The following is an 18,260-nucleotide window of genomic DNA, read 5'->3' as shown; positions in this document are numbered from 1 at the left end:
GACAACGATGGAGAAAGGGGGGGCGACGGTCGCCGCGCCGCCATGCGTGCGGGGGGGCCGAGGGCCCCCCCTTTTCACATGGTCAGCGACTAGCTGCCGCCTCCCCCCCAAACCGGCACCCAACACCCAGAAACGTGGACACGAGACGTCTTTACTTTTTGGAAGGCGGGCGCTAGTCGCCCGGCCGTATTTATTAAAGTATGAAATTAAAAAGGTTTTTAATTGCATGATCAACAATTTATACAAAAATCAGCAGGACATTAGATACAAAATTATTGTCAACAAGTTTGAGAGCCTGACCTTAACAAAACTCTAATACATGTTGTTTCCTAACCGAGTCTAAACATCCTCATCTTGATTTTTGTACATTTCTGGCCATATGGCAAGGTCACTACCGGTGTCAGGTCCTACAAGCTGCGCCTCCCCATGAGACGTGCGCATGCGCAGTGTTACCCCGGGAATTGCCCGGTCTACGCCCTGAACTCCATTTACCCACTAAAGGAGGGCCCTTACTCTGCGCCATCCGGTGACGTCATGAGTCCACGCGCGCGGGGTGGCTACCAGCCTAAGGAAAGCGTTAACTACTCCTACCCGCGCTCCTTTGCAGCATGAATTACCTTGCCCCTGGAGTTCTAGGAGTGGCCCGCAGGCCCCTCCCCCTGGGCGGGAACCTCCATAGGATGATGCCCGCCCCCTCAGACCTCAAATATGTGCTCACCGATAATGACCTTACCGCCACAGGCCAGCATTGTTAACCGACGATCTGGCCTCCCCCCTCTAGCCCCTACCTAAGGAACCCTCCTACTTGCAAATCCCTCTAACCAGGCCCAGATATTGTCAGACCACAAGACATTCCCTTCCTCATTTAAGTGAACTCCGTCCCTTAAGTAATACCTGTCGCCCCAGATACACCCATGAGGAATTGACTGTAACAGGGGGGCTCGAAACAACCTATCCAACCGTGTGTTGATCCTCTTTACCGAGTGATTCAACGCCCTGACTGAATCCCCCCCCCGCCACTGTAATCGGGGTATGAGTTGCGACCATACTAGTGTGCAACCCGGGCAAGTCCTGGCCATCCACCCCGCTGTTGAGATAATCTCCTCGATCAGAATGCGCCTTCCCAGTGTGGCCAAATCATTCTCCCCCAGGTGAAGTATCACCACTGACGGGGGAGATTGCCGGCGCGCTAAAAGCCCCTGGAAGAAGCCCCTAAACTGGTTGAGACACAACCCCCCTCTCCCGAAGAACGTGATGTCCAACCCCAGTTGCGCCGCCCGTTTCCCCCTGCCACCTGACATAAATACGCATTCTGCTCGTCTTACATAGGAGTGACCCACAATCCAGACCCTTTTCTTCATTGTTTCCTGGCTGCAGCTCCGTGCTGATGTATGTTGTTGGTGCCCGACGACAAATTCCTCCCCTGCGTAACAGGTCTGAGAAACTGTAAGAGAGCGGAAACAAACCAAGCGTGAGCGCCATGTAATCACAGCATGTCAATTCGTACATAACGTTTATAGCATTCTGAGGACCATCTCCCAATTGTCTTCACTCTCTCAACTGGGAGACCCCCCGCCACCGCCTCAGTTGCTGCTCCAATCCTAAAGGAATGAGAGCCAAACTCTTTAGGGTCAAGACCTGCTTTCTTGACCACCATCTCCAATACCCTCCTGAATTGATACCTGGTCAAGGGGTTACCGTCGGCATGACAAAGCAGTGCCCTGCCCGCTGTGCCCGCCAGCAGCCCGTGCAATAATTCCACGTGCCTTACTGGGCAGCAAGGGTTGGCGGGGGCCTGTTGGAGGACTATGGTGTGGCCCCTAGACTCCTGGTCGGTCTTTGACTTCTCAATAGTCACCCACATGGTGTCATCCCTTATCCTCACACTAGCCCTTTGCAAGCCGCCCAGTAGGTCTGACTTGGAACCTGCCACAAGTTCGCTAATTCTCAGCGCCCCATAGAATGCCAAGGAGAATGCTGCCTTAAAAAGAAGCACCTCCCACTCCGAGCTACAAACAGTGTCCAGCGCGCCCAGTAACGCAGTCAGCCGTGCCAATCCTATGGGCTTTCTCTTATCTTTCTGATGGCCCTGAATACGGCGCCAACCCCTCAAAGCCTTACGCACCATAAAGGTATTAGTGGGATCATGCAAGCCCCTAGCTTGAGCGTAGAATGACACTGCTGCCCTATGTCTGTTTGCCGCTGCCACCGAGCGCCCCTCCCTATGCATCCATTCTAAATAAGCCGCAAAGCCATCCTCTTGCGCCCATAGCACCTCCCATTGTTGCCCCAAAAAGGAACAGTAAGACCCAAACGCCCCTTCGTACGCCGTCTTGGTCCTGGGAGCTAGGCTAGCGACCACGAGGTCCTGTAATCTGGGGCACCAATCTGCCAAAGTACTGCTGGGAAGTGCGCTGGCGAGGGGTCTGCTGTAGGAAGATGCTCCCTGAAAACCTGCATTTTGAAGCGAGAGAGGGAGTCAGCTGCATTGTTCAGAACACCAGGGACATGTTTGGCCTTAAAAACGACATTCCATTTAAGGCACTGCAAAACAATTTCTTTGATCAGGCGAAGTATGAAAGGACACCGTGCTCCCTGTTGGTTTATACACTCCACTACTGTCATGTTGTCTGACCAGAACACCACTGATTGGTTACATAGGTGTTCGGGCCAGACCATCAATGCCACCCATATTGGGAAGAGTTCCAAGAAGCCAATATTAGCGGTCAGGCCCCATGTTTTCCATGCCTCCGGCCACTGTTGAGCGACCCACCTGTTCCCTAGGATGGCGCCAAAGCCCACACTACCGGCGGCATCTGTCCACAGGCCCAACTCTGCTGATGTTGTGGGCGGGCCGGGCCAGACCACCCTGCCGTTAAAATCCTCTAGGAATGCCATCCATATACGCATATCCTGGCGAATTTCAGACGACAGCCTAGCACGGTGGTGTTTCTCCCTCAGCCCCTTCATTGCTTGGGCAATGGAGCGAGAGAAAGGGCGAGCCATGGGGATGATCCTCAGTGCGAAGTTCAACTGCCCTACCACCTCCTGTAATTGCTGCAGGGTGACCTTATCTTTCCGTAGGCATAAACGTAGCGCTGTTTTGAACTTGTCCACCTTGTCCCTAGGCAATCTAAAACATCCCTCCACTGAATCAATCTCAATGCCGAGGAATTCCAAGCAGGTGGTCGGGCCCACAGTCTTCCCGGGCGCAAGCGGGACCCCAAAAGCCCGCATGAGCACGCAAAATTCCTGCAATGCTAGTGCACACTCCTGAGATCCCGCCGTACCCAGGAAGAGGAAATCATCCAAATAATGCATGACCTGCTGGTGGCCCGTCGCCTGTCTCATGGCCCATTCAAGAAAAGAGCTAAACATCTCAAAGTAGGCGCAAGATATAGAACAACCCATGGGCATGCATTTATCCATGTAGAACATATCCCCAAAGGTGAAGCCTAAAAGATGCTGATCCGCTTGGTGTACCGGGAGGAGGCGAAAGGCTGATTCTATGTCTGATTTCGCCATCAGCGCCCCGGGTCCCGTGGCCTGTAATAAGTTAACAGCCTGATCAAAAGAGGCGTACTTAACACTACAGATACCCTCGTCAATGGCATCATTCAGTGACGTCCCCCTAGGTGCTGACAGGTTGTGGATCAATCTGAATTGCCCTTTCTCTTTTTTGGGGACAACTCCTAATGGGGAACACACAAAATTGGGTACCGGCACTTCAGTAAAAGGGCCAGCTATCCTGCCTAAAGATAGCTCCTTGTCAATTTTGGCGGCCACCACAGCCGGATTGTGCTTCACTGACAATTGGTTTCTACAATGCGCGCTGCCTGTGTATCCTGCCGCAGGGATCCTAAAGCCTTTAGAAAAACCCTCTTGAAGTAGGGTGGCCGCTGTGTGGTCCGGGTATCTGTTCAACCATGGAATCATTGCCACCACATCCACTGGCGTGGGGGGGCCTAACCGGTTCGCCCTACAGTGGCTTTCCCCTACCCCTCTGTCCCGGGTTCCCCTGCTTGGACCTACAGGCAGTTTCTGGATGTGAGGGGTGACCACAGGAGGAACAGGCATGTCTAAACTTACACGCGGCCCTTGTGCAGGTGCGCCTATTAAAATCCCAGCACACCCCTTTTTTCTCTGCCCCACTGGCCCTAAACTTCCCAGGCACCTCACTCGTTTGGGGGGGCCGAAAGGGCTGTTGGGGTCTAGCGGAGAACACTCTGACTGAACCGGAGAACTGAGGGGGGGGTGCGTTATCCGAGAACTGTTTATGCCATGACATGGAATCCACCGTGTCCCATGCCAATGATCTATTAAATTCCAGTGCCTTCCTGAAGTTCAAATCATACCCTTTCCATGCATCGCCAGAATATTGTTCACTCCACCCCACAATCCTGCTGGAGTAGCATGCTAGTGGCGCCTGTAAATCTGGAGGTCGTTCAGCCTTAATAGCAGTGAATACAGCCCACGCCTTAATCCAGTTGATCAGTGTTTCCTCTACCCTAAATCTAGCACACTGCACCCTCCACTCACTTGGGTGCATCCACTCCTTCAGTGTTTTTGCATGATCCATTTCCCTATTATCTAACAACAAAGAATAAATATATACTTATTTGTCTGCCCAAACCATCTCCTTCACAGCTAACGACACATGTTGAGCCAAATTCTCACTCCTGGAAGGTAAAACACCGTCCCCTAAGAGCGGCAATGCCACTTCCTTACCAGGTGCGGGCACCAGGGCAGGCTGCCCATTAGCTCCATCCGGCTGGGGAAGACTTGGACCTGTAAGGGGAGAAGATACTGGCAATGCAACACTGTCGACGACCGCTGCCGATTTGATCTTTTCTACAAACCTCGCCGCCTCTGCTGCATGATCTGCAGAATTTGGGAAAGCTCCCCCTTTTTGGAGCCAGGGCATCAAGGCCGTTATCTGGGACAATAATTCAGGGGGCATTGAATCCAAATTCCCGCCTGGGGCAACAGGTACCACTGGGGTTATGCCCAACGGTACTGGCGCAGCGGGCAAGGCGGGTGCCGGTTGTGGCAGGCCCGTAGCCGGGATTGCAGGCCCTGCGTCTCCTGGCGGTACGATAGGCACCGGCATCACAGGGGCTGGGGTATAGGCATAGGTATAAGCGGTGGTGGGATGACCGCCGGCGGCACGGCAGGCACCGGCTCTACTGGCCCTGAGGCGGGTGCAGCATACCTGGGTCTCTTGGACTTAGACTTCCTAGGTGGGGTAACAAAATCCCCCCTTGGCAATGGCGCCGCCCTCTGGCGGACAGGCCTACCCGAGGGGCCAGGGGCATCACCATGCCTCTCATTCAACCGTGCTTCCAGCTCATCTACTTTCCCTAGCCGCTCCTTAATTTCACCCATCTCACGCATCATGGCCCGCATCATAGCCTCCATATTGGACCCACCTTTACCACCCCGTGGACCTGGCATGGTAAAACCCCAACAACCAGCTGCCTACTCTCCTAATATCACGACAGGCCAACTTTGTGTACCTTTCAGATGGAGGGTCACCAGGGGGCTTTCAGCACCATGCAACGGCGACCGCAACACTAGCGGCTTGTCCGCTTATGTAAGGGGTGAGTAAACCTAATGTAGACCCACCCGGCGGCCACCAGGAGCGATGAATGCCAGACCCCCGTATCCCTCTTACCGACCAGTCCTGCGCACCAGGTTGGGTGTTGACCGTCCGTACGTCCTTACGCCAAGTCAAATGAGTGAATCTGCACGAAATAACGTCGTTAGGTGCCTGAAATGGAGAGATGTATTAACACCGTGCGATAACACAGGAGCAGGCTTATACAACCCAATATACATACAATGGAGGCTTGAACCCCCCCCCGTTAACCTTCTGGTGATGTGCACCACTAAACTTTTGATGTAGACAATAACACAACACTCTCTCTTTAGACCAGCGAAAAGGGGGCCTAAAATACCTATTGAATTAACTTCTTACCAACAATTGCCCCCCTGTGTTACTTAATGAAACAACAGGCATGAAAAGCAGTTATAAAAGCCAACTCACTGTTCTTAACAATTAAATTAAAAATGTCTCAGATCACTTTTAAGGGGAAAAAACAGTTGTGAAATGTCCCCTCTAGCACAATAATACACCTTCCAGGCAATAATAATTACCTATCCTTAATTGTACACTTTCTGTAAAGGGGGTCTCCCCTCCAGGGGCTGCCCTGATCGACCCTGCTTCACTTTCCTCACAGCGTATAACTCTTAAAACAAGGCTGTGGCCCTACACGCGAGCAAACTACACCAAACCATTCACCCAAACCGCTGTTGTGTCCCCTGCCTCTGATTACGCGCTAAAAAACGTTTGTTTACTCTGTTTACCGCCTCTGATTAGGCGCCCGTTTTTAAAATGCCCCCGAAGGCGGGAAATCACATTTGTTTACTCCGTTTACCGCCTCTAATTAGGCGCCCGTTTTTAAAATGCCCCCGAAGGCGGGAAATCCCTTGTACCGCCTGACAAAGAGGTCTCAGCCCCTTCGTTACTCTGCTGGTGCTGCCCGGGTCCGCAGAGTGAGCCTGCACTTCCCGACGAACAAAAAACCCTTCGTCTGGCTCACCGCTCACCGCTCCCCGATGCAGCGCCCAACCCCGACCAAATACCTTAGTTCGCGCCGGTCCTTCCCGCGTATTACCGACTTGCTCCACTGCCGACTTGTCCCCGTGCGGCGCAGCTCCCCAGCCGCTTCAGTTCACGGTGCCGCCTCGAAAGCACTCCGCCCGCGCGCCTCCCCTTCTCCACTGCTGGGCTCCGCTCGGGCAGGCAGGCAGGTGCTCGCTAGTTCGTCCTCGACCTGGAAAATAAAAGGAGAAAATGTACACAAAACAAAGAAGCCCCGAGCGCGGGGCACACCGTACTGTGAGGGAGCGTCCAGGGACAAGGGGGTCTCCTGGGCGCTCCCCACCTCTTTATTCCCGAGGGGCCAGGCGGGGGGGGCACGCCCCCCCGGCCCGCCCCTCCTGTAGCCCGCCCCCCCCTGACCCGGACCTTCTACCTTGTATCCGGGTCAGGGAGGCCGCCGGCCAATCGGTGGTGGGTCGCGCCCCCCAGGGCCCGCCCCCACCACCGAGAGACAACGATGGAGAAAGGGGGGGCGACGGTCGCCGCGCCGCCATGCGTGCGGGGGGGCCGAGGGCCCCCCCTTTTCATTTTGTCTCTCAATCTCTCTCTTTTTTTACTTTCTTTTTCGCTTTACCACTCTCTCTCGTGGTCCCCCCTCTGTCTTGTTTTGTTGTGCTTATTCTGCTTGTCTGCTTCATAGAATTCCCAGGTGAAATAGTGATGCATACATTTACATGTCTTTATAAACATGTTTTTAATTGTTCCATTCAACCTATAGTCATTGGAGTAATGAAGAGTTTTAAAAATAAGTTCCTCAGTCGGATGTTTGGTAGACCCATATGTACCTATGGCTATATTGGCTCATTCCTGTGCCGAGGTTACATTTATTTGCTTTGGCAGAGATGAGACATCCTCTGAGTCTATATCCCAGGAATGAAGTTCTGAGCTTTCATATAGCAAAGACCTATTGCACAGTGCCATACTAGCTATGAAAGAAGTAGCTAGGGAGTTCTTCATTGCGACTTCCTAGTGGCTGTCCCTCCTAAACCAAAACATTCTCATGGTCCCCACCTTTACAAAAAGAGTCTGTTCCAGAGGTCCTTCTTCCCTTTTTCAGAACCCAACATTATTCCTACTGTCTAAAATTAGTTTTCTGTGACATCAAACAAGGGAGGTGGCCATGGATCGCACCAGTCCTGCAGATAATGCTTCATGAATCGAGGTGTTAAAAAGAAGTAACACGATGCCCGGTCTTTCTCTTGTCCTCTGGCTTCTATTTTGTCTCTCAATCTCTCTCTTTTTTTACTTTCTTTTTCGCTTTACCACTCTCTCTCGTGGTCCCCCCTCTGTCTTGTTTTCTTGTGCTTATTCTGCTTGTCTGCTTCATAGAATTCCCAGGTGAAATAGTGATGCATACATTTACATGTCTTTATAAACATTTTCTGGAAAGCCCGTTATGATTAATTGGGTTTGTAAAATCCCACCTAAGCCCCCCTAGTGCTCCACTATACTGAAAGGAGCAAGTCTATAAAAAATGAACAGTTGGTACCATATGACTGATCAACTACTGGTATTAGACAATGTAACAAAATCCAAACCGATATCAGACGAAAGGGCTGTTTGAAATCCTTGTTCTTAGGTATGCAGGATAGAGTAAATTATTTTGTTACATTACTTAAATAGAGCTCCTAAATGGAGCTCCTGTTAAAGTCACTTAGGCGTGCCAAGAGAAAACATCACATCTGTGTTTGTTTGCGGTGGGTATGTTCAGATATACCACCTCTTAGTTGTGTTGCATGCTGATCCACTTTCTCCTTGAACAAATTAATAATTGAAGTAGTTACGTGTAATGGACAAACCAGGAACAAACAAAATTCTGCCGTAGGTAAACAGGGGTCTGAATATGGCAATGTATGCTGTGGACTGGTAGGTCACAAGAATTTTGTGATTTCCTGGCCTCCCAAAGGAACGTTGGCTCCAGATTTGGTATATCGGTTAAGGCGGTGGTTCCCAAAGTGTGCGCCGCGGCGCCCCAGTGGGCCGTGATGAGAAGCCAGGGGCGCCTTTGTGTTGAACGTGATCCCAGCCCTCGCCCTCTGCATTTAAATGGCTCAATTAAGAGCTCGGTGGGTGAGGTTACGGCGGGCGAAATGTCTAAAGCTGTAGCTGCCTAAAGGAAGAGATAGATAAGGCGCCAGCCGAGTTTTGCTTAAACTAATGCAAGTGAGTTTTAAACCTCTGCAGGGAAAAACAAAACTGAAATAAAGAGCCCTGGTGGTGAATTGGCAAGATTAGGTGTTTTATTTATGAAAGATATGCCAAAAAGTTATGCAAGACCCAGCAACTCTGGTCAGTTCCTAATCAGTTTTTACTGACCGCATGGAGAGCAGTGCTTCTTCTGGAAGTGGAAATTAGATGAAGACGAGCACGCTGGTTAGGATACCGGCATGAGGATGAAAACCCTGAGAGTATATTACTATTTATATAAACACAGAAATGCTATAAAAAAAATACATGGAGCAATTTTTAAACAGCATGTTAGCCTGAAAATCAAAATGCATCTGATGCTATAACTCACTCCTGGCGCTTCAAAAGAAAACTGCATTACTAACTGGTGTATGTTGCTCGTTTTCATTTTATTTAATTACACAGTGTATTTAAAACATACTGTATTTTTCAATCAGCAATCTGTAAAATCAGTCCTCTAATTCTATACCAACAACTGCACAACTTTACTGGTCTGCCATGTGTTTCTTTCTATCCTTTGTAATCTGCGGGGCAATTTTAGTCCGCTTGTTGTTCAAGTTTATTTCACTCCTTACTTTATGCATAGGTATTTCACTACTTATGAATGTAAGATTGTAAGGATTGGCGGTATCACCTATTTTTTTTTCATCAACAGTTCAGTTGCTCAATCAGGTACATGTATAGTGCACCTACTCACCTGTAAGGATCTCAAGGCGCTGCTGGGGGGGGGGGGGAGTAGCAGAGTGTTACTGCTTACAAAGTACATTTTCCCAAAAGGAAGAGGGAAAACATCCTTGGCAAAGAAAGTGTAACCATTCTATTCACAGCAGGATAGTATAATAATAAAGGCTTCCTCTGCAGTAAGCCCTCTTTCTTTGCTGCAGCAGACAAGGTAAGCAACCCTCTTGCCAGCTTTCTAATTTTACTTGCAGTTGGGTGGGTGGGTGGGTGGGTACAGGGTCAGGGGCCTGGTGGAGACCGTTGGGTGGGTGCAGGGTCAGGGGCCTGGTGGAGAGCGTTGTGTGGGTGGGTGCAGGGTCAGGGGCCTGGTGGAGACCGTTGGGTCGGTGGGTGCAGGGTCAGGGGCCTGGTGGAGACCGTTGAGTGGGTGGGTGCACGGTCAGGGGCCTGGTGGAGAGCTTTGGGTGGGTGCAGGGTTAGGGGCCTGGTGCAGAACGTTGGGTGGGTGACTGCAGGGTCAGGTGGCTGGGGGCAGGGTCAGGGGCCAGGTGGAGAGCGTTGGGTGGGTGGGTGCAGGGTTATGGGCCTGGTTGAGAGCGTTTAGTGGGTGGTGCAGGGTCAGGGGCCTGGTGGAGACCGTTGAGTGGGTGGGTGCACGGTCAGGGGCCTGGTGGAGAGCTTTGGGTGGGTGCAGGGTTAGGGGCCTGGTGCAGAACGTTGGGTGGGTGACTGCAGGGTCAGGTGGCTGGGGGCAGGGTCAGGGGCCAGGTGGAGAGCGTTGGGTGGGTGGGTGCAGGGTTATGGGCCTGGTTGAGAGCGTTTAGTGGGTGGTGCTGGGTCAGGGGCCTGGTGGAGAGCGTTGGGTGGGTGGGTACAGAGGGGAGAAGGGTGCAAGGGAGAGGGGAGAAGGGTGCAAGGCAGAGGGAAGAATGGTGCAAGGCAGAGGGGAGAATGGTGCAAGGCAGAGGGGAGAATGGTGCAAGGCAGAGGTGAGAAGGGTGCAAGGCAGAGAGAAGGGTGCAAGGCAGAGGGGAGAAGGGTGCAAGGCAGAGGGGAGAAGGGTGCAATGGGGAGGGGGAGAAGGGTGCAATGGGGAGGGGGAGAAGGGTGCAAGACAGAGGGGAGAAGAGTGCAAGGCAGAGGGGAGAAGAGTGCAAGGCAGAGGGGAGAAGAGTGCAAGGCAGAGGGGAGAAGGGTGCAAGGCAGAGGGGAGAAGGGTGCAAGGCAGAGGGGAGAAGGGTGCAAGGCAGAGGGGAGAAGGGTGCAAGGCAGAGGGGAGAAGGGTGCAAGGCAGAAAAGGTTGCCAGGCGAAGGTGGAGTAGGGTATAAGGGGGAGAATGGTGCGAGGGGGAGAAGGGTGCAAGGGGGAGGGCGAGAAGGGTGTAAGGCAGAGGAGAGAAGGGTACAAGGGGGATGGTGATGAAGTTAACAATTTGCCCCCCTCCCCCCCGGAAACATTTCAGCGGAAGCCCATGATCAGAGCTCACCCCACGTAAACTTCTTGTAACGCCACAGAGCTCCTTGAGCCTTTCTCTAGCCTGGTTACTTTTAGTGGGAGTGCTTTATACTACTCTATGATGGTGTTGTATGCATTGAGATGTACTTTATAAGATCTTTGTGATTGCAAATAAAGTTTTATGATAGTGATCCTTCATCACATCTAGGCTTGATTCTTCATGTAGACCAGTGGTTCCCAAAGGGTGCGCCGCGGCCCCCTCGGTGCGCAGGTAAAAAAATGGTGGGGAGCCACGGCCAACTACCAATTAGGTCAAGGGAGCCACGAGTCAAAAAAGTTTGGGGACCACTGGGTTAAGGGACTGGGGGCCTGATGTACAATTTTTTTTAATAATCAAAAGGAATTTTGCAAACTGACCTTTGTACTAAAAGGTTGGTTAAAAAAATGAACTGTAGTGGGTTGCAATTGTAACAACTTCATCAATATGCATCATCCAGATTGCAAGTTGTGACCCACTACAATTGGCTAGAGTCACAGGCATGATGGGCTGCTGCGATCCGCAAACGACAATGTCTGTGATTAATTTTAAAAAAAGCAATGTTTTAAAATGCAGCCATTTTCTTAAAAGAAAAGCCGGACACATTTAAAGAAAAAAAAAAACGTTAAATAATTTTTTAGTAGTAGGTGTTGGTGCATCAAACCACTGCCTACTACTAAAAAATGTTTTTATCCACATTCTCAAAGGGGAGGGATCCCCTGCGAATGATTTACCTTCAATTTTGAATTGGTGGTAAAATACTAATGTGTTGTGACCGGATCTCGCGTACAAAACATTAAAATATTTAGTAAGGAATTAGTATTTGGATTGGACGCCGTAACACATCCCTTCCAAATAGTGATTGCTGAATATTTACGTCACCCAATTAACGATTCAATAAACATTTTGCTAATCGTTAATTGGATTTAGTATGCTACAAAAAGTGTATTAGTGGGCGATTGTTAAAACACTTCAGGCCCAAAATTCCCTAATTGATTATGTATTTATTGAGTTACTATTCTGAACTGTGGAAATTAAATCACTTCTACGTATATGTATAGCGAGTACAGAGTAGAATGGGAGAAAAACGTTCTTTGACCAGCCGAGGGTTAATAGCTGTTCTTAATTAGATCAAATGGGTACAGATCTCTGTTGCAGGGGTGATTGGTTCCTATGTTTTGGCTCTGTGATTAAGAGCCTGTAGTCAAATTGGTTGGCCTGTTTGGCGAGAAGAACCATGGGAAGTCGAGTGAGTTATCAGCCATGAAGGTGTCCATTCCTGGCTCACACGAACAATCTGTAGGGTTGTGGATAAATATAGAATTTGCTTTCAATTTTTGTGTGAGAGATGATTTATCATTGTCAAGTATAACATTAACTTAATTAAAATATTTATCCAGTGGAATTTGCTTTAAAAATAAATAACTTAGAGAAGCCCTCAACATTACACTTTCTGACATGTTACCTATAATTGAACCAACAACACTGTAAACCATAGTAAGTCCCCAAATAAGTTTGTTTAACTGTCCATTTGACCTTTGCGAAAATCAGATACATGCACCAATTTGAGAATTGATCCCATGCTAATCTTATGTTTTCAGATGTAAGGAAAATATATTAATAAAGCATTTCTGCTATGATTAATTACTGTAAACTACACTATTATTCTTGTTATAAACTGCACCATTCTGCATTGCAGTTCTTAATCTTTGTATTTTCCTTACACTAGTTGAACCTGCTTTACTCCAGCTACTTTCCCCTTCATTTCCTATTTTCTGTCCTACTTTCAGGCACCTGGCTAAACAAGGTGTTCAGTATGGCTCTGAGTGAAAAAGAGGAGGTGGTTTTAAGATGGGCTTCCAAATTTCTGTTGAAATGTTAAGGTTGGATTAAAAAGGTGTTCTTAAAGTATTTTATTTGTTCTCTTCCCAGGTGAGCGCTGTAAAGAGGTGGAGCAGATCCGAGAACAACATCCGAACAAGATTCCTGTAAGTTGAATGTCCCTATTCAACTCCTTGTCTCAGACTGGGCATGTCTGCCATGTCTTACCTTTCCTGCTCCCTTCCCACATTCCTGCAGGCCTACATGAACAGTCACTTGATTCCATTTCTAGGATTGCCACCTTTGACAGGGAAAAATACTGGGCAATTATTCTTTTTGACATTCTGGAAAGGCTCAGACCAGATACTTTCACAATAACTTATATAAAATACTTTGCCCTTTATTAACTAGGCAATTCTGCATCTGTTTGCTTCAGTAATCTTTTACAATTAGTTTATATAATTTAGAAATATTTTTTAAGTGATTTCATCTTGTATTGTGTTTCAAGTTTATATTTAAAAATTGAAAAAATACTTGTGTATGCACATTACCTCTATTTGTATGCAGAGCACACCAATGCAATACTGTAATGCGGCAACTCTTGCATTCTCCAAACGTACCCAGTCAACATTGTCTATGTAGAGCTCATTACTGACAGAGAGACTGGATGGTATATTTAAATCACAGACCCACAGTGCCTGCTCAGTGACGACCATGGAAACTCACCCACATTTCATAAAGCAAAGAAATTCATATAGAAAGTCACCTGTATGTTGTTTACTTGTTCTCTGGATGTGTGAACACATCACTCACCTTGACAGGATCAAAGTATATTCTACCTGGTTGAATTTGTATGTAACTGTTGCCAGTGTTACCCCAATCTGCGCTTGCACCCACTCTCTCATGTAGTGCCTGGCAGGCTCATTGTTTTTGACTATATCCTATATAGGAGCGGGTGTACATTCTGGAGTCTGGTGACCAGATTACTTGCCTAATTTGCAAGTGTATATGCGTGCCTATGCTTCATCGGTGCTTGCACAACCTTATATAGGTTTGTATATGAATGCTATCAATTGGCTGTATGGGCCCTGTAACCCCAACTTGTTTATAAATGTGACTAAACAAAGACTTGATCACACAGGAAGATAGGCTAATTGTTTTATTCCCAGCAGGTATGTGCAGGTCGGTCGCTTGGGTACTCTTGGCCAGATCATGTGATGTGGGCGTTTCCAGCTGAGTCAGAGACCGCAGTGAGAGTTGGTGCAAGGACGCTACTCAAACAAAGGGGGCCCCTGAAATAGGATATAGGTAGAGACACAGGGGGAAAGAAGACAAAGCAGATCTACAAGCAAAGTCTCTACCTCTATGAATCAAAAAGGCGCTAACAAGTCGCCAATAGATATACTCCCAGGGAACTGGCCTATCTACAGAGACATGCGAAAGATCATAGGTTCAAACACATATCAAATTTTATTAATGGTCAAATAGTACATTTTTATACATAAATAATCATGACGTTCAATAAATAACATCCCAACATCCCATTCATTCACACACTCATACCCACAGACTCATAAACACTCATACGTCCTGATGATCAGGGGTCCATTCATACTAGCAGCGAAAAAGGCAATATTTAATACAGGGGACCATATTTGTCGTAGAAAATAGTTATATACATCAAACTGTTTTTGTGAATACAAATCTTGGTTTTCTAATAACGAGTATCATCCAATTAATGTACATGAGATAGTAAATATAGTGTCGGCGCGTTTCGGTGAACGACCAGAATGGAGGTCTCACCTTCCAAGAAGGCTCCCGCTCCACTGCTTTGCCTCCCGCTCAGATCTTTGGAGCTTTCGGCTTGGGCTCTTGCCTTACCAACCTTGACCGATCCTTGGCCGATCTCCTAGTCCTCAGCCACAGAGCAGCATCAGAGCGGAGCCCTCGGCAAACCTCGCCGCACCATGGAGGCCAGCGCAGCTGCTCGCAGCCTGTAGCCCGCTCGCACCATATCATCCGGCCTAGGGGTGCAACACAAGCAACAGACAAACTGACTTGGGCATTCGAGCAGGTATTTCAGCATGAGCGTATGTGGCAGTGGGAGCAGGTGTGCATTCGAATGGAGCGGCATGGAGCAGGTTAGCTGGAGAGTGAGGCGGTTAGTCCCACCACACCCCATCGAGCCCCTTAATCGCAGAAGCGGCCCGGCCCAAGCACAAGTGTGCCCTGCAGCCAAGGGCGAGCACTCACCCCCAGTGTTTTAGCCTTGCTTCTGTCTGCTGCACGAGCATTCTAGGACTGATCCCTCACCCCCATCCCTGCTGGGGTGGGACAATACCCCCCAGGTACTAGCTACCAGCTCTCTGCACAACTGCATTATTACTGACAGAAGAAAAAGGGTGCCCGCAGAACGGTCACGCCAGCCTTTTGCTTCCTCAGCAGCGCGAGCTGCCATGGACTCTTGCCCAACAACGTGTCGGCCATACCGAGGAGGTGCACACGGTCAGATTCTTTTATCCCAATGCACCATCCTGACGGATTATTCCAGCCCTTTGCTACTCGGCAACATGGGCACCCATCTTTTGGGTCCATTATGATCCTGCCTAAGTTCACACAGCAACAGCAGCTAAGCCGGGATCTCTAAAGGTTGTCCAAAATCATGGGGGTCCTCGACCATAGTGCCTGTATTCAAGAAAGGGGATCGCAGAAGTGTAACATGTTACAGGCCAATATCACTGATCAACTCAATCGCCAAGGTGGTGGGGGGCATTATTTTAAATAGGCTAGTACTTTGGGCCAAGGAAAAAAACATTCTGTCACCCATCCAATACGGGTTCAGACCAGGTCATTCCACGATAGCTCAATGTCTGAACCTGTATCTAATAAATGGCAAATACACCTTGGCCAGAAAAGGGTCCATCCATATGGCCTTTATGGATTTATCATCCGCTTTCGACTGCGTTGACAGAGGTAGGCTTTGGGAGGTCATGCAAAAAATGGGTGTGGAGCAAAATCTAATTAACCTTTTAGCAGATCTACACTCGGACACCAGAGCAAATGTCCGCTTTACACAGGACATGAAAGTAACTAGGGACTTCAGGATAAACCGGGGGGTTAGACAAGGGTGCATCCTGGCCCCGTTTCTTTTTAATCTTTATATTAATGATTTGGAGGAACACCTACTAAAAACCGGCGCTGATTACCCATACATAGGGAGGAAGGGCGTGCCCGTCCTGCTATATGCGGACGACGCCGTCCTAATCTCTAGAACGGCGATCGGCCTTCAAACCCTGCTTGATTCTTTTTTTGTATTTATGAATTCCCGTGGACTGAGCATTAATAACTCGAAATCTTTCATCATGATGACTGGCTCAGGTCCAAAAAAAAGATATCCCCACTCTGTAAACAACGAAAAAATACCGACAACTAAGACCTTCTCGTATCTCGGTGTCCTTTTTGACCACAAACTAACCTGGGCACCTGCAATACAAAAGAAAAAGGGTGAGGTAGTGCGTGTAAACGCAGGTATAATGGATTTTGTAAAGAAAATGGGTAATAGCCCAGTGGCCGCTGTTCTAAAGTTATATCAAGCTAAAAGCATTGCAGTTGCATGCTATGGGAGTGAATTATGGGGATCCGAACCACCAGACACCCTTGAGACCACTGAAAACAACTTTTTAAAGCAAGTCCTAAGGCTCCCCAGGGGTTCAGCAAACTTTTCTGTCCACACAGAACTAGGTATGTCCCATCTAAGCGACAGGATTGCTGTTAACCCCTTACTATGCTGGCTAAACAGTTGGCTAAATCCAGATATACCCCTCACCAAAAACATTCTGCAAGAGGCATTAGTGTGGGAAGGGAAGTATAAGATCCCGTGGCTAAAATACATTAGTAGATGTCTCTCCGAATTAGGCCGGCCTGATCTTTTCCTAGATCCTGCGAAAATAACTAAGTCTGACGTTATCTACGTAAAGAATACCTTCATGACAACTAGGCACCTAGCAAGGGAGGAGAGAGAGTACGAGAAAAAAAGTGTGAGATTGCATGCTCTCACTAAAACGACCCTCCATATAGAACCCTACCTTGTCTGGCCCTTGTCGGGTTATGAACGATTTCTGCTTACAAGGTTCAGATTTGATATGTTTCATCTTTTGCTAGCCGTACCAAGCGGGGCACACAGGGGTCAAGTGTTGCCAGCTTGTGGCTGCGACAACAAGTCTCCACAAGATCTGGCACACTTTTTATTCTTCTGTTCATATTATACAGTCCCTCGCAAATTGTTTTTAAAACCTTTACTACAACGGCTCCACTTTGCACAATACAGACCAGCACTTTATTATCTTCAAATGTTAAATAGCGACAGTACCCTGTTTTTATGTAGCTTTCTAAAACTTGCACTTAAATACAGGAAAAGCATGGAAGGCTAACTAGCTTTGTTCCTGATATGCATCTCTTCTTTTAACATTGTATTTTTACTGCTTTTAAATTATAAACTTGTCACTTTTGCTTGTGCTCGTGTTTACGTGGTAACATACTTTGTTTTTTCTTTTTTGCATAAACTGTACTTTGTGATAAACGTTTTTGATATGTACTTTTATGATTGTTACATGTAAACAATCGAATAAAGAGATTTTACTTACTACTTACTGTCCAGTTTTCCTGACTTAGAGCTGCATGAGCAGTGCCCAGCCCAAAGTTAAACTCCACCAAGCCTAATCCCAAGCCTAGGCCAGGACATCACTAGCTTTTGCCCCAGCCACACTTCGAGGCTCAATATGTGGTATGGCTCAGAGGTCTTCAAACTCTGACAATCTTTATAAGTGGAGCGGAGAAACTCAATCCGTATTCACATTCTCTGTGCAAATACACCTAAGTGTAGACAAGATCGACACCCTATCAAATCTGTCTGAAAGTAAGTTAGATAGCGACTCCCTTTTCGTAATTGAAGCAACAGGAACGAAGGAAAGGGAATCAACCTTGTATTCACTCACTACTCCTGCAATCACTCAATCGCTGGCCCAGGGTCCACTCAATTCAATATAACAGGCGCCGAGTTTAAAAACAGGGACAAAGCAATGGGCAGTCAACCTAAACCTGAGATACACACTCCTCCGACATACACTAACTGCGCCCACCCTGGCATCTGTTCACTCTGGAGACCAAACCTGTCTTCCCTTATCTCTACAGAATGGGAAGCCATGCTAGCTATGTACAGCGAGAATCAGCTGAACTACACAAACTTTACTCCAGTAGTTTCCCATGAACCGATGCATCCTGGCCCGATTGGAAAGCAAAATAATTCTGTAGATAACTCAACAGATGTGTGAGCAATTTTACTAGGAACATTGCAATTTACAGTAGACGGTCTCAACTACCAATCCACGAAAAGGGACACTCGCATCAAGTTATTG

The 18,260-nt window shown here is 48.2% G+C and overlaps 1 protein-coding gene across 1 annotated transcript in view; it reads left to right on the top strand.

Annotated features, from left to right (window-relative positions):
- The window catches only part of MAP1LC3A (microtubule associated protein 1 light chain 3 alpha), a 168,016-nt gene that overhangs the window by 111,518 nt on the left and 38,238 nt on the right, over positions 1 to 18,260 (top strand). Inside the window, exon 2 of the mRNA XM_078652173.1 lies at positions 12,958 to 13,013. Coding sequence (XP_078508299.1) covers positions 12,958 to 13,013 — 56 coding nt within the window. The remainder of the gene's footprint in view (positions 1 to 12,957; positions 13,014 to 18,260) is intronic.

The sequence above is a fragment of the Lissotriton helveticus genome, chromosome 7, assembly GCF_964261635.1.
Source record: "Lissotriton helveticus chromosome 7, aLisHel1.1, whole genome shotgun sequence".
Taxonomy (NCBI): domain Eukaryota; kingdom Metazoa; phylum Chordata; class Amphibia; order Caudata; family Salamandridae; genus Lissotriton; species Lissotriton helveticus.
This window is presented reverse-complemented; position numbering and strand designations above follow the sequence as displayed.